Source organism: Varanus komodoensis, unplaced genomic scaffold (assembly GCF_004798865.1).
Source record: "Varanus komodoensis strain SLA01 unplaced genomic scaffold, ASM479886v1 scaffold17, whole genome shotgun sequence".
Taxonomy (NCBI): domain Eukaryota; kingdom Metazoa; phylum Chordata; class Lepidosauria; order Squamata; family Varanidae; genus Varanus; species Varanus komodoensis.
In genome coordinates this window covers 8,706,529-8,734,484 of record NW_025335505.1, presented here as the reverse complement: position 1 = coordinate 8,734,484, position 27,956 = coordinate 8,706,529, and the positions used below count along the sequence as shown (strand labels likewise).

At 39.9% G+C, this 27,956-nt stretch overlaps 1 protein-coding gene across 1 annotated transcript in view; it reads right to left on the bottom strand.

The window, feature by feature from the left end:
• The window catches only part of PHLPP1 (PH domain and leucine rich repeat protein phosphatase 1), a 170,662-nt gene that overhangs the window by 34,153 nt on the left and 108,553 nt on the right, over positions 1-27,956 (bottom strand). The window contains exons 5-10 of the mRNA XM_044426270.1: positions 19,476-19,622; positions 15,679-15,909; positions 12,764-12,966; positions 9,964-10,024; positions 6,392-6,487; positions 1,124-1,279 (exon numbers count right to left, since the gene is read on the bottom strand). Coding sequence (XP_044282205.1) covers positions 1,124-1,279; positions 6,392-6,487; positions 9,964-10,024; positions 12,764-12,966; positions 15,679-15,909; positions 19,476-19,622 — 894 coding nt within the window. The remainder of the gene's footprint in view (positions 1-1,123; positions 1,280-6,391; positions 6,488-9,963; positions 10,025-12,763; positions 12,967-15,678; positions 15,910-19,475; positions 19,623-27,956) is intronic.

The window sequence follows — 27,956 nt, the reverse complement described above, 5'->3', positions numbered from 1 at the left end:
AAAGAGCCTAACATTCCCCACTTCCAACCTTTGGCTCAACTGTCTGTTTTGAGGATTAGACTGATTTAAAATTAAAAACCCGAGAACCTTTCAAGATGCTAACAGGAATCCAAAGTTCATGCCAAAATCCTAGAAGAGGAACATGTGGCCCCACAGGAATGTTTTTCTCACCATCAAGTTAAGAAACAGAATACACCTTAAGGGCCTGTAATTCTCAGACTCTGTGTGCCAAGACACACTAAGGTGCCATGGGAACAAAAGAATTAAATACTTTGGTGGTACAAAAGTATCCACCAAAGAAAAGGCTGCTGCTTGTTCCGTTGCAAGATCACAAGGCTAGAGCAATGAACCAGCCAGGGAGGAAAACAGTACTGCTACATCAGACAGAACCGAATGATCCAATCTTTCCCAAGTCAGGCAGTAAGACAAATTTCAGCTCAATCTACTGCACGTTTACTTAGCAGTAAGTTCTGCTGTGATCATTGAGACCTACTCCCAGGAAAGCATGCAAAGGATTGCCATTTTACTCACCTTCAAAAAAGAAAAGCTGACCACTAAGTCTCTGAATCAGTCAGTATCACGAGTCATGTGCTTTCTTTTAGTCAATTGGGAGACACAGCCATGACTCCTGACACACAGTGACTCCTCTTAGGGGTAGTAATATCTAAAACTGCATATTCCATTCAGACATCAACCACAGAAAACATTAAACATGAGCCACACAAAAACCAATTTCTATTTTAATCAGCAATCCAGGAACAGCTTCTAATGTCTAAACTGTGAAACTCTAGAGTGCTTTGGGGCCAAACAAGCTAGAGTTAACCCGGCAACAAACCATGGCTAACTGTTGGGTTAACTCTTGTTTTGTTAGACGTTAACAACTTATAGAGTTTCTGGGTTTGGACATCACAAGATGACTCAGGAAAATTAACATCAAATCTGCCTAGCATATATGGCATGCAAACAGAGTCTGTAAGTAAACCTTCTAGGATCTTTAGTGCCACCAATTTTATTTTCACACAAAAGGATCCCAGCTATCAGAAGTCTGGAAAACAGCACTGCCTAGACAGTTGTACGATTTTTGCCCAAATACTACCAATACACTTTTTAGTTTTCTGGTTACCTGTCAGTTTTCAGCAACAAATTAGATGGCAGTTCTGTAAGTAGGTTGTGTTGCACATCCAAGACCTCCACATGGGTTCGTTCAATCCTCTCTGGTAACCTTGCTAATTGATTGTGTCCCGCAAGCAGCTTCCGCAAGCTGACATTGCAAAATAACCTTTAAAGAGAAAAACACACACTAATTAAAACAAACTTGCAATGAAGAGATACTGAGAAAAATGAGAAATTCTGTAAGGGAAATGTTTCCAGTAATGCAGTCAGCCTGTTTGCTATGTGAATTAATCTACTCACCAAAACAAGAAAAGGGAATGAGGAGGGGGGATCAATTTATTTCTTTCCAAACCTGTGCACTGTAAAAGAGCTTATTCCAAGACTAGAGGTGGCAACTCCTGTGGTCTTCAAAAGGTCCAGCTGTATTCCAGACAGCACGCCTGGGGTTGGCAGCACATAATGTTTGCATACAAAAAAAATCTCTTTATTGGTGGCCAAGTTACAGAAGGAAGTCTGAACCATGCAGCAATAAAAGCTTCACAGTTATCAAAGGCACCTGTGCAACCAACTTCATATACAAAATGCAACTTTAAACATGGCTGTATCCCATGTTCTCATAAGCTTAATCTTGGAGGTGGGACATGCAGAAGGACACCAGATCTCTTATTTCAGTTTTGGTAGGTTCAAGACTGGCTCCATCCATCTAGCTGGAAGGTTACCCCACTCTTATTAGAATACAGGTAACTGTCAATTAGTGCAGATAGTGAATCCCATGAAATGGTCATGTTATTTGAATTTGCACTATTCAACGTTATAATTATATGTAAAATATGGCAATTGGTTCCAACAATTGGTTCATAGGCAATGAAGAATTTTAAACTTATGCTTTAATAAATTTATTAAAATATTTCAGTAAAGTATAAAAAAGAATATAACTACTTTAATGGCACGCTTCTTAGCCATACAAAAAACTGTCAAAAGGATAAAACCAGCTAATATTGCCTCTGCCTGAACTGCTCTATCTGAACTGCTTGCTGTTGCTTCCTTATCTATGATTCACAAGCTTCTCTGTAACTGTGCACAAATGAAATGGCAGTGGACAAAGCCTTTTCCTATCTTTATTTTCTTAGATCTATGAAAAGGGATGGAGCAGGAAGTAGGGTAAACAAACCACAAGGTTCAGAGAAAGGCAGGGGTACACTGAAGTAGCAGTGGCTAAAACCCTAAGGGCAGCGCAGTAACCTCAACCGCACATGAGATAGCCTTGTTAACTGAATTTTGGTTCCATTAAATGTGAGCTGGTATCTTTGCACAATTCGTACTGCATTGAATATCGCATTATTTGAACCAGCACTGATTGCGACCTAGCTGTGGACAATAAGGACAAAATAAGGGTGGCAATGCGATGAAATGACTAGCTTGTGAAGGGACTCTATTTCTGCAGTGGGCATGTCCTGATGAAAATTCAACTTCATTCTTTTCTTCAATGATTCACTATTACTCATACATCAAGATGTTGATTTTAGCAAGCAATAAAGCCTGTGCAACGCTCCTCTCAGGCCCTCCTCATTCAATGGCTCAGTTCAGACATCACACTTTAGTATAGCATGGTTTGAACTTCTTTTAATCCTAGTTTGGCCAGTTCAGATATGACAAACTGGGGTTAATTTAAACCAAGAAACAGATGCTTCCAATCTTCTCACATCTGTGCCAAAAGAGGAGAGAGCAGGGGGAGAGGATGAGCCCGAAGTATGTTTTAGTATTATGTCTGACCCACACCACTATGTTAATTGGGCCTCTGAAAATATATTTGGCATACACCTAAAAATGTAGTAGTGTGAATGCAAGAAGCAAGTGTTCAAATACAAGCAAGCCAGTAGCTCCCAGCTTAGCATACTCATTGATGAAATCTGGATTTGTTTCAGGGCAATGTACAAAACAGCTTTCGCATGCAGCCCCCATGGAGTTTTGGAGTAGCTTCATAACTTGAACAGCCTCTTTAGTCAAAGGATCTTCGCATGTGAAAAGCCAACTGGTCAGGAAGAACGAGGTGTAAAACAATTTTGGTCTATGAAAATGTTTCTTCTCACCACATCACAAAACACTCAAGGAAGATGATGACAAATATTTCCTCCCACCCTTCTATTTTACCCCATGACTCAAGAAACATTGTCCCACCATCATATGCTGACTCAGAATCTGATTTTCCCTTCTCATACTCTTCCTCTCACCTCTGCCTGCCCCCTCTAATACCAAGATAGCATAAAGCCTCCTTCCAGTTCTACAGGGAATGAAATTTATCTAATCGGCTTTACTGTCTTGAGCTTTTACATGTTATGGGTGGTCAACCGTTCTGCCTCGAGGAGGAGGAGGAGGAGGAGGAGGAGGAGGAGGAGGAGGAGGAGGAAGGGGGGGAAATGGAGAGAGAAAGAGGGCTGCTCTGCAAGACAGTTAATGGGTAATATGGTGGCTGCAGAACCAATTAAGCTAAACAAATCTACAGCAGGAAACAGAAACCCCACAGTGCTATCTGCATTTAAATTGTCAAGCTCCAATTCTGAATTGGTTGCTGGTGTGGGGAATCTCTTGCTGAAGAAGGAAGATTATTCTTGTCTGCCACCTGCCTTGTTCTCCCTGTGAGTGCATGTTTTTAATCAGGAGATGCTCATGTCCCACAACTGATCCGTCTTTCAGTAAAAGGGTCACAAAATTACTAACTGCTGCAGGGGAAACCACCTCCATTCTTTTATACACCAGATAACGCACGCCAAACATCAAAAACAACACCAACCACAAAGGTGCATGTTTTTTTGGAAGGTGTGGCACTCCTTTGTCTCCACTGAGTTGAACCAATTCAATCAAAACAGATCACAAACTGTAGGTCACAAGAGCTGTTGTGACAGAGTAATCAATAAAAGGCTGAGTTTTCTCTGGTGGATGTTGTCAGATAATCTGCATATGTGCCAGTATACACAGTTGTCTCAGGGTGTGAACTGGCTACATCAGACAATTGAGAATGAAAGCCAGCAACATCCATTTCATAGTTCAAGGAGGAGATGAATTGGGGTCTGCTATTTATTTATTTAGGACATTTATAGGTCATCTCTGAACGGCTTACAAAATATATTATAAATCCGAAGGCTTACTTCTCACACTAAGAAGCCATGGGCTTTTTTAAACTATAAACAATCCAAACAGAGAATTCAGAACCAGGGGTTATTCATGAATTGTCTCACCAGGCTACTAAGGCAGCAGGAAAGAGTGATTAAAACACACAACGCACATACACACAGGCAGATACACACTGCTGCTCTACATATCAGTACTACAGCACCACAAAAAGGATTTGGATACAGGCAAAGAAGGAGAGAGACAAACCAACCAAGAACACAAACTGCAGTTTGTTCAACTGTCCGCCAGACAAACCCCGAGTATGGCAACAAATCATAGGTTAATCATGGATTAAATAAGCCATGAATAAGTGTTGTGTGTGAACCTTAGTAGTGGATAGCTTCTTCCAGAGGGTATTAAGGGCATGGAATTAATCTATGGAGAAAGTCATCTTATAAATTAAATCTTTTGAGTGGGGAAAATGCTTTCTAAGACATTTATGAAAGCAGATTTCAAAAAAGATGGACCTCACTGATTTTGGCTCTGCAGGAATGAAACTGGAACAGATGACTGTGAAGTAAACCAAATAACTTTTACTTGGAAAATACACAAGGAAACATTACATCATGAATTTGCAGAGGATCCAGAGCTCAGTGGTAAAGCTCAGTTTTTTCATGTAGAGGGTCTCAGCTCAATAGCTCTGGTTAACAAGATTAAGTAGCAGGTAATGAGGAAGACAGTTCTCTGCTTGACCCCAGAAAAGTTGCTGCCAGACAGGGGAAACAATATTGGCCTGGATGAGCCCATTGCCCTGACTCAGCATATGGCAGCTTTACTATGTTTGGACCAAAAGTGTAGCTAATTCAATAGGACGGAGGAACCATTTAAGACTGTCCAAGCACCTCCCACTAATGCTTAGTCAAGTCTGTGAAAACAAAGGGTTCATAGCTGAACAGCCTACTTTGAGTTCATCTTTCATTTTTCAAATAAGATAAATTCTAACACTTATAAAGAAAGCCCAGTGAAAAAGTGGCAGTCCAGGGCAAGTGTAGCTGCAGTTAATTTTGACTCACTATCTCAAAACAAACTATATTATCTCTGCAAATCTGGGCAAGTTGTGATACAATGAGATAAAATTTCTTCCAGTCTAAGAAAGCTGGTATGAGAGCTTTTTTTTTTTCTCCTGGTAGAAAGGTAGGGTACAAAATCAATTTTTTAAAAATTCTGCCACAGCCCTACCAAAAGAACAACCACAGGGCCAAAGTTTTCCTATACAATTGAAACAAAATGGAGACTATGATATAGTGTGCTGGCCTTTTAAAAAAATATATGATTTGACTATTTAGGATTAAATCCAAACTCTGCTTGATATGCACAACAAGATGTCCATGATATTCTAAACAAGAAAAATAAATTCTAAGTGCATCCAACTCCAACTACAAAGAATTATAGTACACTGTGCCCATGCAAGCATCTCCAAGCTAATGCCTTCCATACTTGAATTCACAATAAGCTACCATTTTCTCCTAGCAACCATTCATGTGCCTTCTGTGCTACCTCATTTTCCTTCATCACACTACACACAGATAAAAATCACACTGGGTCTCCAGCAATCAAGTAAAAGCCTTTTGAAACCATGTCTACATTTTCAATATGTTTATGGGCAATACCACGCAATGTCCAATTGGTGTAAGTTTGACCTTTTGCTACTTAACTGTCCATCATATAATCTATTTCTTAAATGTCATTACAGACAATTCTGTTTTTAGCATCTAACTACAGAGTGAAATTCCCCATTAACATCTTTTGGGTCCAAGACACCCATGAAAAAGTAATACGAACCCCCAAAATAGTTTTTTCAGCTGCTGGCAAAACACTTTTAATGTTTAAGAAATGGAGCTTTCACAGCTGCACAGGCTGCTTTAGAACTTCTGTCTGGAAATCAGAGAGGCCAAATGTTTTGTTTCTGTCTACATGAAAGTGAAGAAGAAAAGCTGCATTGAAGCTTATGGCACAGTAATGCCCCGTGAGGTTAAAAAACATCAAACAAAAGAGAAAACAAAAACATGCCCCTCTACCACTGCAACGAGTTAAACACTGATTCAGCAGTCATTTCTGAATTGCACGTCCTATTTCTGTTTGTGTCGAGTGTGTCTGCAGGACTTACCGGGCAGGCAGTTCACGTATCTGATTGTGGCCCAGATCCAGCACTTCCAGCTTTCTGCTATCACAAACCCATTCAGGAAGGCTCTCCAGGTGGTTTCTGCCAAAAGGAAGCAGCAAATGGACTTATGAAGTGATCTTGAAGCACACTACTAACCTACAGATTTAAAACCACGGGAAGGCCTCTTACACAAAGCATGCATCCCCAAGGCTGGTACCATCCCCTCTTATTCCAACTCCAACACTCATGTGAGAGCGGACTTTGTCACTGACAGTAGGTTTCTGCCACTCCCTATCCACAATGGTGTTACAGCAACAGAGCAAGTCAGAAGGGGGCCTCCCGAGCCATCTAGTCTGACCCCTGGCTCCAGCTGGCTGCATTCACGACATGCCTAACCATGCAGCTGAACATGCAACACCAGAGTTTGCTGCTGTTCCAGAGCTGGCACATGTATGTTATAGTAATATGTGCAAACTGCAAGTCACAATGCCCATGCAGGGAAAGCTGTATGAGGCGAGGCTGAGGGAGCCGAGTCTTTTCAGCCTGGAGAAGAGGGTACTCTGAGGGGATCTGTTGGTGACATACAGGTATGTGAGGAGGTGCCATATGGAGATGGGTCATGCCCTGTTTTCCCCAGCGGAGGAGGGCAGGACGCGCTCCAATGAAGCAAAACTCAGGGAACCAAGGTTCAATTTGGATGCCTGGAAGTACTTTCTGACAGGACCCCGAGGGTATGGAATGGGCTTCCCCAGGAGGTGAAGTCCCATTGGTGAGGAGCGTCAAGGACAGGCTGGACATGCACATGGGAAGCAAGTCATAAGCGGAGCTGGCTGGAGCCGGGGGTCAGACTAGATGGCCTGGGAGAACCCTTCTGACTCGTTCTGTTTCTATGTGTCTATCACTTGGATAGAAACATGCAAAGATAGGCCAGTGAGCACTAGAGAGAGAGAGAGAGAAACATACAATCAAAAATGCCAGTAGCATACCACAGCTAAGTTTTTTTCTTTTTTTCAAATGCATGGATTTTCCTTATGCTTATATTTATTTCCATTCCAAATAATTTCCTGGAAAGATGATTTGCTTATTGAATATTCATTTACACTATTTTTGATAATCTGGTTTATGTGTTACTGTGGCATTAATTAACCCATAATGTGTAAGAACACATGCTGCATGCAAGCCACTACCAGTATTCAAAAACAACTTATGAATGTCCCAGTCATAGGTCAGCATTACATCTGAACTTTGGGTTGTTTGTGGGTTAAATAACCCAACATTAAACTATGATTTGTTTATTCCACAAACACCACAAAATGTCCAGGCTTGGTTTACATGCTAAAAACCTACAAAGACAGTTTTCATAGGCTGTTAAGCACATATTGGCAGCAGTTTGTGCACAGCAGACATACCTGCAAATCATGGGTCACGCAACCCATAGTTTGCTACCAAATGCTACTGAGCCTGTCTTAAAGGTTGCTCTAACTCCCTTTTAGCAAGAACTGTTTTTTTAAAGTACTTTAAATTCAAGCAGGTTCATGAGGACTCCGAGGATCAAATTCCTTGATAATCAATATATTTATCCTACAATGACAGGTAATGGCTTATGGAACAAACGTATCTTATTCTGTATATCCCTTTCTTCAATGGATTTTAAGGAAACTGGCCAGGATTTGTAGAATTTTCTTACTCCTAACTGAGGGATATTTACAAAGAGGTCTATTGTTCTATCCTTTCCATGATCATCCCTGCACTGCCTACAGTGATTTGGGTACAATTTTTTAACAGTAGAGATACTAGCTACAAATTAAAAAATAAGATTTTTAAAACCTATATTTGTACCTAAAGTTGCTTTCAGCTAGAACTGTTTGCAGAAAGGTAAGGACATTTTGTCTTAGTTACATTCAATTATCTTTCATTCAAGGGTTCTGAAGTAAATGTTAATCAAACATGTTCCTCTGGGGGGGGGGGGGGGGGAATCACACATCGCAAACCCTTTCAATAGGCAGGCTTACTTAAACTATTTAAAAGGTTTCAAGAAATATTGTGAAATCAAACATTGTTCTTTATTATACCCTATAGAAATAAAGAAAACTCCTTTTCCAAAAAATTGCAATTACTTATCCATATTAATAAACAAATGAGATTCTTGAATGCAATTATACTCACTCTACACTTACAGGCCCCAAGTCACTGGCAACACCCTTGTCTGTGTTGGCCTCGTGTTTAGACACAACATATGTTTGGTTCTTTAAGGTAAACCAAGGATCAATACTCTTAAAGAAACCAGTGCTGAAAAGTGCTAATGACATTTTCTGTAGAGAATCATGTAGTTTTAATCCTGAGGCACAAGTCCTGCCGGCATCCAATAACATCCACCTACTCTGGTCAGAAAATAGCATTGTACGCATGGAACACTTTTTCATAGCTGTGCTTATGAAGGTCCTTAGTGGATGTTTCAAGTGAGGGAAAGCGAATGGAGCAATGAAGGAAGGTGAAAGGAACAGGGGCCTGTGGGTAGCTCCTGAGTGTAAAGCCTTCTTCCCTGTCTCACCACAAACCTGCCTTTACATGCCTGCAGTTATACTTTATTATTTGTAAGGAGCTTTTCTTCATCTCTGCAGATTAATCCCTGTGACTGAAGGAAGAGTCTGCAAATAAATCTAAGGACTTTGTTTTAGGGCTGCTTTACTTATTCTTGCTTAAGTATTTTTAGGAGATTTTTTTAAAAACATAGTCTGGAAATTTAAACTACAAATACAACAAATATGTTGGACACAGCATCATTTAGCTAGGCTTGGCTTCACTTCCTGACTGCATGCACTTGCATCAGCAAACCCAGGACTGCTACCTCTTGTCAGCTGTGGAACAGCCCTTATCTTCAGGATATTTACTAGTGTTAACAAACCTAGCCAGATACATTTGGCTATCTCATTAAGCCCCACAAAACTGGAATAGCCTTTTAAATGTAAACATGATTCACAAGAGCTCAAAAGCTAGAGCACCTAAGCATACAAAGAAGGCATTTTTATAAAAGAGGACTACATGAAGTGCAACATTCCAACAGGCATAATAATAGATAAACAAAGGATTAAAATGCTTTGTGCATGTATGTACACATATGAACATCCATTTGGGAGCATTAAATAAAAACACTTTTATTCCCACTGTTTTGAGGCCAGAAACAAGCCATGGGATTTCAAAATGGGATACTTAGAGATTTCAAAGAAAAAAGTAAGCAATGCAAAAGGAAGATTTCTCCACCCATAATTTTCCCTGGGAAAAAGAATGGAGTGGGAGATTCTTCCCTTAGATTTTTCTGCCTGCCCGCCTCCCCGCCCCCACATCCATTTTCCAGAGGCCTTCACATCACTCAGGTTCTTTTTATTCTGGGACATGACAACAGCTACACATAATACAGTCTCAAGGGCCAATCCTGAGCAGTAACACCACTTGCTTGCATCTCTTTGTACAAGCCACAGAAACATTACAGCCTTTCCACAAGGGTTTTGGCCATAGCTCTATACTGTAAAATTTAAAAAGGGATTATACAGTAATTTTAATGGTATTATGCTTACCTAGAAACATCCATATATGTTAAATAATTTGGAATGGGATACACATCAAGGTGAACAAGTTCTGGAAAAGGAAGACAGATAATTTATTCCAAAAATAAATATATATATATAGTTTTATAAAGGCTATTTTCTCTTTCCTAAGTTTATCAGTTATGCCTATTTTGCAAGAGAACTATATAATAAGGAGCATGAAATATTTTAACATGCATTGAGCAGAATTCAACAAACATAACAAGAGACAGTGTTCTCTTATGAAGGAATGTCTTCCTACTTCTATCTCATTCCCATGGCTTTCCTATCATGGGCATTGGTAACTCTGTGTTTGGGATTTAATGCTTCGGACTGCCAGAATGATTCTCCAGATTTTTAAAAGCACTTTACACAGAAGACGCACCCACAGTTTAGACAAGAGAGCAGCATTCTGTGGCCCTCAGCTTGACCTAACCCCACCCCCCAACTATCAATTTGGAACTCCTAACAGTGATAGTCCCTCCTCCAGGGAGTAAGCAAGATGGAAAGCAAAAGTGTTGCAGAAAGAGAGTGAGAGAGGAGCTGGCTGAGGGGAGATAAAAGTTGTGGAGAAGGAGGGAGCCCAAGCCGGACACATCCACTTTTGATGCTGTCTTTATCTTTCATTGTCTTCACTGCTGGCAAGCAGACCCACCCTGATCCATTGTGACAAGAGCGTGCACTCATAAACAACAACAATGAAGGGTCAGCATCTTTGGATTCAGCCCTCTTCCCATTACCGTTTTCTTTATGGGGAAGGGGGGTGGCTTTGTGCTTTCATGCAGAGGAGCATTCAGCCATTCGGGCCGGGTCTGCAGTCTGCTGCAGTGACACCGCAGACACAGCCTTACCTCCTTCATGAGAACTAGGCCATCCTCCATCATTTCGCATGGCCATTCTTAATATCAGCAACATTCCATCATGCTGGCTTTCATTTCTAAGGACAAAGTCTACCCAAACATTCTCTTGACCCCATTTTAAACCTTCAAATCATGGCCAACATCTCTATGAATTTTTTATAGAACAAAGAATAAAACCTAACTGACAATTATACTGGATGGCTGCAGCACAAGGATTCATCGGGGTGCAATAAAATAATTATTACAGAAAGCTTCATTTTGCTGCCAAATGTTGGTTTTTAATTCTTATATGACTTTTATCATGCTTGATATATTAAAATCCCTGAGCAACACCACTGTTTAACTGTAAAAATCTATGCTTGTGAAGTTACAGGATGATGGTCTTAAATGGAGGAAAGCAGAACAGATCAGAAGATGTAACGGGCCAGGGACTACAGGTTCATGAGCTCAGATCCACCCCTACACCAGTCATCACAGGGATGCAGATAAAAAAAGAGAAATAAGCTTATTTTGATCAGGATTTCCATCTGAAAGGGGCTTCAGGGTCCTATGCAGATCTTTGCTGTGCCCAGCAGAGGCAGCATTATGCAAGAGATAGTTGTGCTAATCCATTTTATTTGCACAATTCTTATAATTCGGGCTTTTATGTTTAGTCCACCCTTTAATAAAAGAAGGGGATGATAACTTTTTCTGCAACATCTAGCAATATAATTCTTCCATCAAATGGAACTGAACATTGTATAATTTTCCAATCTGAGGTGAGAAATGCCTCCTTAATGCTATCTGAGACATGTCTATAAACCAACTCAGATACAATCTCAGCTATTTGGATGCCACAGCTGTTCACAACTATTTTGACTATCAGAGATGAACTGAGAAGAATTTGGCTAAAGTGGCTAACCACTGCAGTGTTTGTGATTAAAGAGACAGGTCAGTCTGGACTAAAGAAAAATGTGTCATGGAGCCAAGAGGCAACACAGACTGTTTTCTGATAACAGGAGGCAGGGGAAAGATGAGAGAATAAGGAGGGTACAGAAACATGCGGGCTAGTGCTGTCCTGTACTGCGTGCCATGACCTGCTCCTGAATTCAGGCGGTTTAGGACTCGATGCACAGACATTTAAAGGTGTATACGATTACTCCACGTGAGTGGGGTCCTCGCCCCCTACTCCTGTGCAGAGAAGCTGTATGCACACACATCAGAACACATCTAAAGCTTCTTTGCATGCAGTTGAACATGCAGAAGGCAGGAGGTATATCCAGTTACAAAGTAGAGGCAGGGATAGCCCACATGATTTCACAATGCTCCTTATGCATTTTACATACAGGGGTCATCTGAACCCCCTGAAAGGAGGTAGAGGGCTCTTCAACAGTGTAGAATACAAGATTATTTTTTAAAGGCAGACATTTAAGAGCTGGAATTTAAGGGTCAGATTGGTGAAAGGTAAGTACAGCAAGTAAGGTAAGGAACAAAAAGTGAGGGGGGGGTCAAAAAGAACCTCAGAGAGGATGTAGCAAGGAAGGGCATCATACATTGCTGGTAAGAAGGCGAAGTAGGTGATCTGCTAGGAATGTAAAGGAGAAAGAGCTGCTTTAACTGGCCAAATCTTGGGACTGAACTCTTCTGTTTCCTACGGGTTTTTGTCAGTTCCATACCTGTCAAGCTGATTACCTTACCAAGTTTATTTAGCTTAGGTATGCTTTGAACATTTAAAGGGCAAATATCATGACAAAATGTTAATATTAATTTCCAACTTGTAAGACTCCCACAGGCACAGCAGCCCTCTAAAAAGTTACTGCTAAATACCTTACATGGTGTCAGCATGCTAGGAGCTGGGTGAATCCAGAGCTTGATACACCATACAAATCCACAACATGAAAAGCAGCCAGAAACATCAGGCATCATTTGAAATGCCTTCAAAGCAAACATACCATTTGAACTGGCATAAAGCGCTTTAAGCAAGTATCCACTGATTTTGAGGGTTACCAGCTGGTTTCGTTCACAGTGCAGTATTTCAGCATTATTGAAGATGGTAGCATCCAGCTCGCCTAGTTTATTGTCTCGAAGGTCAAGCTGGGTCACATGATGCAGGAAGTTGGCTTCATCTGCCACCAACCTCCTAATTACATTTAGCCTGGTAAAAGAACAGGAAGAAAAGAACTAGGATCAGTTACAATAATATTTACATTAAGAAGCCAGAAACCAAAACACTCCAGTGTCATAATTTCCATGGTGCCCTAAGCCAGAATGGTAACAGACTAGGACTATTTTTACACTCTTATCTCTATCTTTCTTGAAAAGCTTATAGTGACCTAGATGGGAGCTCCCTTCAACCCTTATCCAATACACATTACTTAGTTTTTACACTGTTTTAGCATCAGGCATTTCCTAAAGCACTCATTGGACCAACTGACAAACCACCAATATTGCTGACATATTGCTCAATATTGCTCATTGGACCAACTGACAAACCACCAATATCGCTCCCAAGTTAATTCATTAATTCGCTAAAGGCATCGATGGGAAAGATGCCATTTTAGCATTCACCTCCCATTTCTTATTGGAGATTATTCCTATGAAAAATAAACCTTAAACCTTGTTACTAGCTGTGGGCTGCAGCAAAATGCAGTTCTTACAAGATCATGCACACAGAACAGTCTTGACTGATGAAACAACTGAGATGTAGTAAAATGTCCAAAGCATGGGCAAAGGCATCCACATCTGAACAACAATAATCCCAGAACACTTTTATGACTGTTCGCATAAACCAGTGAATGCTGCCATGTCATCATAGGCAACTACTGGTATCCACTAGTGTATTTCCGATAATTTACAGAATTCAGGTCAATTTGACACTGCTCACATGTGATTGTTCTCTCTCACTGTATTATACAAACACTATCAGATCCTAATACAATCCTTTGGATTCCTTTGAGAGCAAAGATATGGGATAAGGAGAGAACTGAACATAAGAGTATTCAAGTTTCCCCACCTTTGGCAAGCCCGTGTAGTTAGAGCTACACATTCCACACATATCTTAACACCTGACAAGGCGACCCAACACTCAGTGTGAAAGTCCAAAGAATGGCCAACTTCCATGTGTGCACATACGGTATTCAATGCAGTCAGGCAAAGAGAAGTTTTCCTGCCCAGTCCTTGACTTATGGCAGAAATAAAACAGGATCTATAAAAAGCAGCCACTTGGACGATTTCATTGCACTCTGAAGATTTCAGCTTTATCTTCAGCCCCGAGCTGACAAGATCGATCGCATTACATAATCAAAACAATGCTTTGCGGTGTAATGAAACCTCTGAAGGACCAGGACAGCAAATGTACTATATTAAAAAAATAATGTACTGTCCTTTCCTAAAATGGACCACATGCCTTCTTCATGGAATCAATTTTCACAAGTAAAATGCAGCAGCAATATATTTTCTTGCAACTGTATTTGCCATCACTGGGCCTCAAAAACTGATCTGAGGAATCACACTGTGTATCCAAGCTAATATTCATTTTCTGAGATGGTGGAAGAATTATTAAGAGGGATGGAAAGCTTGGAAGGGTAGCAAACACTTATCTTCTAGATCAGATTCTTCAACTGTGTTGTTCTGGTTCGAATCCCCTCAATTACAGAGAATGCACAAACACATGTAATGCTCAGGGGAGGAAGGAGGGTGTTCTAACAAATGAGAGAAGAACACCTTTTCCATCTTGGATGCATCACTTGATTTATATGGGAATAATGTTGAGGCAAGACAGAAAAGCAGAAGGGGGTTTATTTTAAAATGAACTTTTATGGTAATCTAATCTCTGTCACTGTCTCTCATACAGTTTACTGGTGAAGGAAAATGAACAGCATTATTTGTGAAAATGGCCTGATTTACTGATCTTCTATAATGGTATAGCCAAACAGGCAAACAAGAACAGCCAGTATTGAAATACTTACCCAAATGTTTTCATTTTCCACAAGATGTAATAAAGGAGTAGCCATTGGCTTGTTTCATCCTTATAGTGAACAGTCTGCGTGCAACAGTTCCATGGGTGGCCCTTATGACTGGGCCATATGTGTCATTTTTAAAGTCTTATAGAGTCTTCCCCGGTCTAGGTCTCTCCAGATGTTTTGGACTGTGATTCCCATCATTCTTAGGCCAATAGGAACTGATGGGGGCTGTTGTCCAAAACATCTGGAGGGTACTGGGTAGGTGAAGGCTGAGTTTAGCCATAACCAGTTTCTCATAAGCAAACTTATCAGTTGATTTTTGGAGTAACAGATTCTAATTTGGCACACAAATTAATAACAGACATGATATTATGATTAAATTATTTACAGGTGCATGAATTCAGTTGTACATGTGACTGTATTTAACTTATTGTTATGATAAAGTACACAATGAGAACACTGAAATGCAGACTGGGGCATGTGATCATTAGTCTGGTGAAGGAAACTTCAAACAAAAGGGCAATTGCATTTGTGCTAGCAAAGTAAGCATATTTTATTGATTAAAATATTCCATTGCTCTAAACAGATTACATTGTTGAGGCTATTTAGTAAATCAAGTTATTATCTTAGTAAATACTGCAACACAATCATTTATCATTGAGGAAGTCCTCCTAACTGCATTGGTTGAATAAAGGCGCATGTATGGTTACAACAGTGCCATTAAGCAACAAATACCCATACTTAGATTTTAATGGCTACACTTGAAATTTGTTATTAAATCATGACTGATACTTTGAACATATGTTGGTGAAGTAAGAATTATAACAGCAAATCTGGCCCTATCACTACCCACTAAATCAGCCATTTCACACTACAATTTATTCATTCCCTCAGGGGGTACATACCTTAGATCTACATGTTTAATGTGGGGCATTCTCCTTAGTGTCTGCAAGTTGAGGGTTTCCATACAATTTCCAGACATACACAGCTTATCCATGGCAGGCAGCTTTTCCAATACCACAGGAATGTCAATGAATTCATTGAAAGAAAGGCCCAGATAGCTAAGCTGGTGCATCTTTTCCAACTCAGCAGGAAGGCTCTGGAGAAAGTTCCCATCCAGCAAGAAGGTCTGTAAACTGTTGAGGGGAATAGGAAGAACATCAATCAACATCAACTCATGCCTTTATAAACCTGTCCTGCAGCAACTGTACAGATTGCTCATAAAATTCTAGCTCAAAGTCAGATAGATAGATGCTCTGAAGCAAACTAAGATGCAAACTAGATGCAAACTAAGATAGATGCTCTGAAGTTCTTCACAACCTGGGTCCTGTTCACTTACTAATTTTCATAACATTGCACTTCATCGAGCTCTAGGGAAAAGTTCCTCCCAGGGAGACCATTTTCCTCCTAAATGCTTCAACTTGCAAGGGCAGAACCACCCTTGTGCCTTCCAAACATGTTTGGACTGTAACACCCAGAATTCCCAGTCAACAGCCCTGCTGGATGGGAGTTCTGGGAGCTGCAGTCCAAATGCCTCCGAAGGACACCAGATTGGGGAAGGCTGTACTAGGGACTGATGAATACAGTCTTGGATCAAAGCACATAGTCCTGCTTTATCTACTGTCTATGAACTTCTGGACCTCTCTAGTTAGAAATAGATTGGGGCAGTGAGAACATCTTCTCAAGGAAGTGAAACCAAAGCAGATCCTTTCCACATCCAGAATCAGTCCAGCAGGTCTGACTCTTAACAAGGAGGTTTGAACCTTTATAAAATGTTTTAAAAGTCCTGCCACTACCACCACATGTGACAGAACCCTGTATTTCCCACCTGTGTTTCTTTCAAACAAACTAAGGCTTGGCACTGCAGAGTTCACAGCTTCAGCTTTTAATAAAATCCTCAATTATTGTTCACCTTTAGCTAACATTGACTCAGCTATAAACCCTTTTAAATACTTCAACCAAAAGAAAACTTGTATACCTAAAAGAAACCCAGTAGCCTGGTTCCCATGAAACCATTACTAGGAACAAGCTTTTGCAATTAAGATATTTAGGGAAATTGGCTATAAAATCACCCTTCAAATAATAGGTTGAGCTTAATTAAATATGCTTGGTAGACCTTCCTAATAGGTAAGAGATTCTCTTCTAGCTAACTAAGCTTACAATTATTTTCAGACCAGATTTCCCTGAAGTCCACTCCAAATAATTCCTCACTAATAAGAACTCCAGATCTTCCTGCTCCTTCTAGCTTCTAGCCTAATTCAGATGTTTCAGGGGCTACCTGCTGAGGTTTCCTCTGCTCAGGCATAAAATATGAACCTGAAATGCATTATGTATAACTTGATTTCATACAACAACATTTCTTTCCTTTATACCTCACATTTCCACCAGAAATAGAATTCAAGGAAGCTTACAAACACCACTTGAACTGTTCCAAAATAAAACAATAATCCACATTACAATACAATAAAAACATAACACCTACTGAATAAAGTCAACATCTAAATCAATAGACCCACTTCCAGGCCAAATGCCTTCCTAATTAAGGCAGCCTTTGCTTTTTGGGAAAATAGCAGAGTGGGAGCACACCTAGCTTTCCAGTCACCACCCAGCTTGGCCCTCTCTTGAATCATCACCGACTGTACCTCTGACAGCTGCAGTCTAGAAAAAGGGCCTCTCCAAAAGATCTTAGGGACAAATCCTATAGGAGAAGGTGGCTTTTCAGGTAGCCTGGTCCTGAGCTATATTAGGCTTCATAGGTCAAAACCAGCACTTTGAATTCTGTCTAAAAAAGGCTGGCATCCAGTGGAACTGTTATGACAAGGGAATCTTACGTGCTCCCTATAACGGGCCCCTGGCAACAGCCTAGCTGCAGAGTTGTGGACCATTTTAAGCTTCTGTATAGTTTTCAAAGGCACAGAGTGCCTTTACAAATGGGATATAACTCAGGTAAGCATTAAGAAATCAAAACTCATGACTACTGAATAATTACACAACTTTAAGGTAAGCAAGGAAGAAATTGAAAGTATGCAATATTTTGCATACCTAGGCTCAATGCTCAATTCAAAGGAAGAACCCAGCCAAGAAATTAGAAGATGACTGAGATCTGGGAGGGTGGCAATGAAGGAATAAGATCCTTATCCAAGGTTAAGATCATCCACACTATTGTACTCCTGATCACTATGCATGGGTTCTATCAGAAAGCTGATAGAAAGAAAACTGATGCTACAATTTTTGCACATTTTTGTAGGTTCTGCAAATATCCTGAACCAACAGAAAGATTAACAAGTAGGTCCCTAGAGCAAATAGAGCACTTGCCCTGGACCAAAACTTATTAAACTGAAAGCTATCATACTCTGAGAACTTCAGGAATAGGCAAGATTCACTGGTGCTAGGGAAAGTTGAAGGCAGAAAAAGAGGATCATGAAATATGAGATGTATTGATTCCATAAAGTAAACCAGAGCATTGAGCTTGAGCATGGCTGTCATAGATAGGTTAATTTGTAGGGTATTAATTCATAAGTTTACCATAAGTCAGAGAGGACTTTTAAGCAAAAATAGCAACAACAAGAAATGCATGGCCATGGCCATGGCCAGATCAGAAATCTCTTGGAAAGGACTCAGCTGGTAGTTTAAATTTGAGAACTGTGGGTCCAGATTCAAAGCTAAGTCCAAGAGTACATACCGAAATGGAGAGCCTGAGTCTTCAAGGAAATTATAACCTTACAGCACAGATTGAATCCATATTCCCTGATCTACCTTTCAGTTTTCCAGAAGCACCTGTCTTGTATGGATTGAGCTTCAGTTTGTTTGCCCTCAACCCAAGTCTGTTACTAGCTTGATTTAGGATAGCCTCCTTGGATTTAGATTGTGAAGGACGTCATCAGCATACTGGTGACCCTGTGTCCCAAAACTCCAGACAATTTTCCCCAGCAGTTTCATGCATATGTTACACACAATGGAGATAAGATGGAACTCTGAGGTACACCACAAGCCAATGGCCATAGTGCTGAAAAAGAATCCCCCAACATCACCTTCTGAGACTGCCTCCCCAAGAAGTACTGGAGCCACCATGTAACAGCGCTTCCCAGTCTGCTCTCAGACATATGCCAGAGAAGCATACCATGTTCAGGAGTATCAAAAGCCACCAGCAGGTTCTGGTGCTAATAGAGCCATGTGCTCTCAGTCAAGTTCCCAGCATAGATAATCCACCAAGGTAACCAAAGCAATCTCTATCCAATAACCAGGCCTGAAGCCAGATTGAAATAGATCTCAATAATCTGCCACATCCAGAAATCAGTGCAGCCAAGAAGCTAACACACAGTCCAGAAAGTTACTCAAAAATGGAATGTTGGAGACTGGGCAGAAATATTTATAAAACACCATGCAGAAAAACTAGACAGACTGTTGATAAGGGCAAGCTTCACCCCACCACCTGACAGCAACCAGCTTTGCCTCTACCCCAGTCTTGTCTCTCAAGTGCAGCCTCTTTACTTTTCCAGATGAGTTCATAGGAGGAGACGGTCATTTGTACATGAAGAAAGCAAATGTAGCCAGTCATATATATATATGTTACAGCTAATTCCATAGACTCCCACCTACACCCTCCCTGTCTCCCCACCTGGGGCACTGTTTGGCCAACCCACAGAAATAGGCTGGAATGCCAAGGCTCACATCACCCTTGCTAGCTACAGTGTGTACCTACTTGGTCATATCACCAACGGCTGCTGGAATGGTTTGGAGTGCATTGCAGGACACGTTGAGCTCAGTCAAGGTTGGAATGCTACACACTGCCAATGGGAAGTCGCCTAAGTGATTGTTAGAAAGGTTAAGGCTCCTCAGCTTGCTGAACCTATCATGGAGAGAAAGAGAAGAAAATCAGTAAGGTTTCAAATTATTATTATTACATATCCAGCCAAAGGTCATTTTCCCAAGCATTGGAAAATGCTAACCACAGCCTAGGGAGATCTCCATTGTAAAATATTAGTCTGAATTCCTACTAGTGTCTCCATATTGTTAAAAGGTGTAGATTTGAAAAGGGAAAAGGTATGCACAGATTTTATTTTAAGCTCTGCAAGGTGGAATGCCATAAAAACAAAGGAAATGTGATAAGCAGAGTTTGGTAACTACCCCAAATCCCAGAAACGTCCAGTTAGATATCCATGCTGCAGCTCAAATTTTATTTAAGCATAGCATTTTATATCCTGCTCTTTAGGCAAAAAGGCTCCCAGAGCAGCTTACAAAATAAGAAGCTTGCCAGAACCTTCCCTCTATCAATCTTTCACTTTAAATTTAACACATCACACAAAAAGAATAAAGGTTGGGAAGAGGGAAAACATGACATGAAAATAGGCAGAGTTTTTATTTCAATTATTTACATTTTATGGTTATTATACACCTGCACACATGTATGCAAATAAGCAGGACTCTTTTGCATGACACCACTCCCGACCATGGCCTATTTAACTTATGATGTCGCTGAGGCATGTGTGGTCACCATTTTGAATAGACAGACCCTGCTTGGGGGTTGTTGTGTTTTGCAAAACTGGTGGACATGGGTTATGGCTAGGTTAAAAAACCCTCCCATGGTCCAAAGTTTCTCATTAGGCAATGTGAGAGCTGTTTAACCCTCACAGAAACCATCTACACCATGTCTGCACCGCACAGCAAACTTTAGGGAAGGGCTGGATGCCCAGTTTGGTGCCCATGGCCGTCACAGCCTGTCATGAATTAGATAACCATAACAAGCCACAGCAGTAAGTCACAATCTGATAAATATAATATGCATATATTAAACCACTGTAACTACTTTTAACTGTAATTGAATTTTTATGTAATGCATCTTGCTAGTTGAAAAGTAACAGTATTTTCTATATACTCATTTATTATATTGCAAACATGTGGTTTAGATCATAAAAAAGAGCAGCAGTACAGTCGCAAAACTGGAGGCAGGGTGCAGGAACAGGCAGAGTATGGAACTGTTTGTTCTGATTATTATTTCTTTTAACTGTGAAGAGCTGAGACTTAAAGCATCCCAAACAGAGACCTGTCCATGTATTCCTTCAAAGCATCAAAAGATGTTTCATGACCACCCAAGTGATACCCAAGCTCAAAAGTCATTTAGAGGTAGGACGTTCTTCTTGACTTAAATTTTAGCTCTGTAAACATGGCCATCTTTAAAATTAGGTAAGGCAAACTGAACCTCCTCTGGTAGCATATTTTGGCTGTGCTATCAAAAGACAATACATGCTGACTTATTTCTATATTATGATGAATGCTATATAGATTGCTTGCACCAAGCACCAGAGTAGTTTTGGCTGTCTGCTTGTAAATAAGTTCAGGAAAATTACTAGCCCACGAAGCGTTCTTTTTTATGGTATACTCTTATTCCTTTTCTGTTTGCTACAGCAAAAATAACAATTTTCTGACAACCTGATAGCTTATACATCAGCACTTTGTAACCCATCATCAAATGCCTAAAAACAACACATCAACACTCTTCCCATTTGCAAAAGCCTCCATACCTGGTTTCCCAGAGTTGACTGTAATCATAGGCAAATGAGAAGATGGCTATTTACTAGCCTGTAGTAATTCAAACCTATTGTTTTCATGCCTTGTGTTTAAGTTAGGGGTGAGATGCCATGATTATCATGAATAAACTACTGCTGCTATTTGAATTGAGGAACTTAAAACTAGGCTTCCTCTTACCACCCCACTATTTAGCTAAAACATATTCATTCCCCATCTCACCCTCAGTTGTTTCTGCAACCATGAGAACTAGAAACATACTTTAAACACAACCTCAAGTTGCCACCATTCTGTGGCAGGTTCTGCAATTCAGGCCGTATTTTATACTCTGCAGCATAGTTCTATGGTGCTATAAACCCCTAGAGAATACCTCACTCTTGATACTTGTAAATCAAATGCAGTAATTAGAAATGTCATGCAGCAACGGGAGCACACTTAAGGACTCTTATAGCAAGAGATGTAACCAGGAAAGCTTGGCTTTGTTCATCTGTCATAATTTTACAATCAGGGAGAAAATGATCAGACTTTCTGTGAGCTTTAATAAAACTGGCAATTGTATCGATGTTAAATCTTTTAGCAGGACATACCAAAAAGCAGTTATCTTAGCTCCTTAACTGGACCTTACTATCTCACAGTAACTGCTTAAAAATATACAACTGATTCCATAAATATAAACATTTTTTTATGCTGGCCTTGCATTGCCAAGGCAATCATCATTCTATTCCATCTCACGGATTCTTGAATTCCAAGATGCAGTCCTTGTGATGGCATCCTAGATGCAGTAGTTTCGAGAAAAGAGGGGGCAACATGAACCGATTACTTAAGAAAGGAGGAGGACAATCCAGTTATCCAGCCTGCATCTGCAGCCACATTGTTCAGGTTGCCTAACAACAGGGACCAGGAGGTGCGCCTGCTGGCAACCAACTAAGTGGCTGAATGAAAAGATCTGTCAGACCCAGATGGGAGAGAGGAAGCACTTGTCCTGACAAGGTTCACTTGGGAGGCTCTGTTTTCCCTTCATTAAATCTCACCTGATGTGTGATGGGAGTGAGGGAGAGTCAAGGAACCAATGCACGCTTCCACATAAAAGAGACAACTACAGAATCAATCAGCCACTGCAACCTAAAATAATCTGCAGTCAAGAGGGCTCTCACCCAATGTCGGCAGACTTTCTCTCAAACCCATTCCTACTCAGCTAGAGAGAACTGGGACAATACACTCAATGGAAAGAATAGAACACAGCATTAGTAACTGGGCTGATACTGCAGAAAAACAAAAATAGAGCAAGTAAGCAGGGCATGGCTTTTATGAGGACAAATGGGTTCACTTGAAATGTGACAGATTTTGGGCTACTAAGCCATGGTTTATTGGCCCATGAATGGACCTACTGTCTACACTGATAGTGAAGCTTGTCCAAACCATAGCTTTCCCCTTTACATCCAAGCCAGAAAACTGATCGAACCACTACTTTCTAAGATTTAGTTAGTAGGGATTAAGCCACATGCCTGATTCACACAAGGGCCATCAATTTTCTTCAAGGGTTGTTCACGGCTAAGAATTCACACATGGCTAACAAACCTGTAATGCATAGTTTGCATGTAATAACAACCCACAACTCAACAAAGCATGGTAAAATTATGGTTTACTGTTACACGCAAACCAGAGTATGTCCACACCTACCCTCTCAAACAATGGTTTATTCCCATGTTAAGTAGTAAAGTTCTTCATCCTAATATGCACCTTACAGCAAACTGGAACTAATTTACCTGTCAGTGCAGACAATGCCAAAAAAACAAAACAAAACTAAGTCCTTTATCCAAGCAGTAGTATTAGCAGTAACTTACTGCTATTTGAAAAGGGTGAGAATGAACACCACTTAGCAAGGCTGGGTGTTTTCAGACAGCAGTTTCCTACCAATGAAAAGGGCATGATATAGTTAATTCCACAGTTTCAAAATAAAGAGAGCGTTAAAAGTGTTTGCCTTTTTTAGCTTTAAATGATTTATTTATTTATTACATTTTTAAACTGCCCAATAGCTCAAAGGCTCCCTGGGTGGTTAGCAAGATCAAAGGAATAAAACAGACATGATACAGCAAGACAGTAAAGCCAACAAAATCACTGAAAAAAAATAGCAACAACCCTACCAGCACCGTATCAACTTGCAAACATTGTCACAGTAATACAATTGAAGAACGCAAATGTATATTAGATTGGGTACTTTTAGTTCCTTATAAATTAGTGTTAAAATAATTTATGACTTGATGAACTTGTTTGATTGACTGATTGATTTTTATCCTGCCTTTTTCCTGCAAAGGGCTCAAGGCAGCTTACATCATTCTCCTCCTCCATCTTATCCCCACAACAACCCTGTGAGGTAGGTTGGGCTAAGAGTCTGTGACTGATCCAAAGTCACCCAGTTGGCTCCATGGTCGAGCGGGGACTTGAACCCAGATCGCCTGAGTCCCAGTCCCATGCTCTTAACCACTACACCACACTGGCTCTCTTTTTAAATTATATTTATTTTAATTTAGTTTAATTTAATTTCAATTATTAATTTAAATAATTTAAATAATTAATTTAAATTAAATTTAAATAATATTTATTTATTAAAATTATTTATTTATTATTTAATTAATAAAATTTAATTATTTTAATTATTATTTTAATTGATAAGATATTCTAGTTTATATTGCAAACCACCTTGTGAGTTTGCTAAGATTTTATTAAGTAGATAAGTAAGATGACATATAGAGGGAGGGAGAGAAGAGACACTGCTATTCAGTGACAGGTATAATAAAACCAGGGATAGCTTTGCTCTTTGCTATGATAGCTTTCTCTTCCACCCTAGAGGAAGATGGAGAGGGGGGAGGTCTGAAGGCGCTGGATAGTGCATCATGATTACAGCACTGTGTGTGTGTGTGTGTTCTTCTGTCTGAATGTGCATGGCTTAAATTGGGGTGTGCATGCTAGCTCCTCCCTGGCATCCCCATGAAGACCGGCCACATCCCCTCAGATTCCCAACTTACACTGTGCAATGAGAACTGCAGGGAATTGTCTTAAACACAAGCAGAACACAAGAACTTCAAGTGAACACAAACTGAACTTGTCCCTCAGCACTGTTAGGCTGGGTGCCTCAAGGGGCAGGGGGTTGGGGTCTGGGTCCAGTTTTAATCCTCCTGCATTTAGAAGAATGAATTAACAGGCCTTGCGTATCTACTCATTATGTTTATGGATTTGGGCACTAGAGCCGAGGAACGCCTGGGTTTTTTAAAGGGAAGAAAAGGGGAGAAATTACCACACTGCACTACTAACAGCTTACAAGTATCAAGAAGCTGTGCAGGCAGGCAAAGTTCACACATCACAAGTTCATGTGGCATTTCCTGTTTCTCACAAACTGTGCAAAGTAGTATTTGCAAGATTTCACTGGACGTTCACATCTTACTATAGGTGAGACACGCAAATTCCACTCCATTTAAAAGCTTGGGGCATGGGGTATACTGGAATGAAGCAGAAGTGCAAGAAAACTTCTTTTAAATGGATTTTATTTTTACACCTCTGCTTTCCCCATCTTTAACTGATCAACCTCTTCTCTTAAATATTGTGAAATTGCTTAGGCATTGTGTAACATGGCAATTATTAATAAAACACATTGCGTACGCCCTGAACCAAGACTGGAGCAACAAGGAAACGTTAACAAAATTCTTTGAACAGCAAGAACAAACGCATATTAAGCCAACTGAAACGATGGGTGACAAAACCATATGCTGAAGATGCCAATTTCAGAGTGCTAGTATTGATCATAACACCAGATGAAGCAGCACAGAGAACAGAGTGGTCTGGGCAAGTCCAAAGCGACAATGACTTGAGCTGCAAGATTATAGTCTCACAAGGTCAAACAAAGGAGAAAGTTATAACAGGTGTGGGGGAGGGTTGCCATTTCTTGCTGGTCTTGAAAATGAATGTTCCTTCATTCCCACTCCTCAAAAGTTCCTTTAATAATATTTTCTTATTATACACTGAAAAAATACACAAATATAAATTCAACAGTATTTCTCTAAACATGACTAAGTTTGGATCCAATATATATGTAAGTAATTCCTAAATTGAACTGCCACATACATTTTCTTCCATTCTTCATGATAAAGAGAATTATATTATTTAACAACTCTAATTTTGACTGAAGCAGATGTTCTTTTGTTGTGGTTGTTGTTAAAGAGGATTCAATTTTCTGTAGAAGTTCTACATTTTTTCATTAATCTCAATTCCATTTCTGAGGCTGTATTCCCATAACCATCTGCCTTCCTGAAATTACGAACTCTTACTTGTGTTAGAGATGAATACTATTGCTCTTCAAATGTAAAATTCTTCAAATCAGCTATCCACACTGAGAACTCTTAATTGTATTCCACTTCTAGTTATGATAACCAAGTTAAAATAATCAATTCTTCAAATTCCTTTGGCATAATATTTAATAGAGCCAAAAGTAAACATATTAGATCTATAAGAACCTATATATACTCTGCATGTTAACCACACTTTCTTTCAAAAAAATCCTGAACTTTTCACAAGCATATAACATATTATTATTTTTTGGAGGCTCAGTGCTAAGACAGCAAAAATTTGATAGGTTTTTATTAGATCTATTAAGTTCAAGAGGAATTGAGTACCACGTGATCATAAGATATATTTCATTCTGGAATATCTCTCATTGTAATCACTCCACAATCTAGGGTCTATTTTTCTTTCATCTGCCTCCTGTTCCCATTTGCTATCATAACAAAATGTCAAAACTCATTGCATTAATTGTATCAAGGATTCTTCCAGATCTGTTAATTTCCAACTCACTACATTTTGCGTTAATGTGTTATCAAAGTATTTTTAATTTCAAAGGACTAAAATTAAGGAGATATTTTCATTCTCATACATAAATATTGTCATATTGCATAGTTTTACCCATCCAGGAAAAAATAGACTGAATCCATGTTGTTCCTATACTATAACATTTCCCACTGCACAATTTACTTCTACCGTTGTGATGAGAAACCATACTGTGTATATATGTGCATTTCAGCTTTTTCCATCCTGAAACAACTGCATTTAACTTCTGGATTTTTTTTTCACATGCTGAATGCTTATTTCCCTTTTCTACCTGAGAAAGGGTGCTTAATGGCATTCCTATGTACCTTTGTTCTAGCTGCATTGCACTGCACTGCAGGCACCGGAGGGCATCCAGAAATCACTGCACTTTTGCTACCATTTGAATTGCATGATTTTAAAGTAAAATGGAGGAATGAATAAAATCTAACCTTTACAATTGTATGCAATCAAATGTGAATTAAGTGATATAAATTATATGATATAAAAATCACATAAAGGCACTTCTGAGCCTAATTTGTGAACCTTCTATTTTATATTCCCCAAAGGTCAATGTGTTCTACCTATGTCTGTGTGTGAGTGGGTGGGATGGACAGACAGACATTCTTGGTAATGGAAGTATCTAACAGCCACAAAATGAGCTTCCCAAAATAAAAGATGGACATCATCATTACTATAAAATAAACAATATAGTGGGTGGATTTTTGAGGATTTCTTTAGCTAGCAAACAGGGCTGCCAAGTCACAGAGTTTTACATTTCATTACAAAGAGGCTGTAGCATGTATAAAGCAGTTACTAAGATTTATTGCAAAAGATACTCCAACTGCTTCTAGTAGTAATGTCATTCAGCAATCCTTTCCGAAGTTTGAATGATCTGATAGCCATAAGGATCACACAAGGATCCTTGCTTCAGGGTCACAGCATGCTGGCTCTCCCTCATTTTCACTGTCCTAGTCATCAGTATTATCATCCAGGTCCCAAAGGTTTTTGCTCCTGTGTCCCACACAAAAGACTGTCAAACCTACTGTGGACTACACAAGCAGCTAACATAAAAGTCCATAAATAGTGCCTTTTATGTGCTGGTACAGAGCCTGAGCCTGGACAGGTACCATTAGCCACATGGACAAGAAGCAAATTACAAGGTTGCTGCACTATGACACTGTCACAGAAAGTTAATCATTTTTAATAAGCATTATCTTAACTTGTCTACAGAAGCTGGTGACTTGATATACATTCTGCTTATCTGAACATAGATACTGATTTCTCATTTCTTCCACTGTTTCAGTAACATAGAAACAGAGAAACAGAGCGAGTCAGAAGGGGTCTCCCCGGCCATCTAGTCTGACCCCCCTGTTCCAGCCGGCTCTGCTCATGACATGGCTACCATGTGCATGTCCAGCCTATCCTCAACACCCTTACCACTGGGGCTTCAACCACCTCCTGTGGAAGTCCATCCCATGCCCTAGGGGTCCTAACTCTCAGGAAGTCACAATGGTGGACAGGGAAGAAAATAGAAGTGGATGCAGTTTTTTCAGCAGTAATTGGATATCCTGGGAAGCTATCTCACATGGCCCAGGGCTTGCAGGCTGTGAGTTGTGTACCCCTGTATTATACACAATTATACAATATTTTTGTGGAATTATTACTCAGTTCCACAAAAACAGCATCTTATGTTGCGCTATCTGCCGATCACTAAGGAAACCACCAATGCCATCTAACTCTTTACAAGGGCATTCCCACTGTCACAGCCGGTATTACAATGCATATTCCACATTTCAGCTTA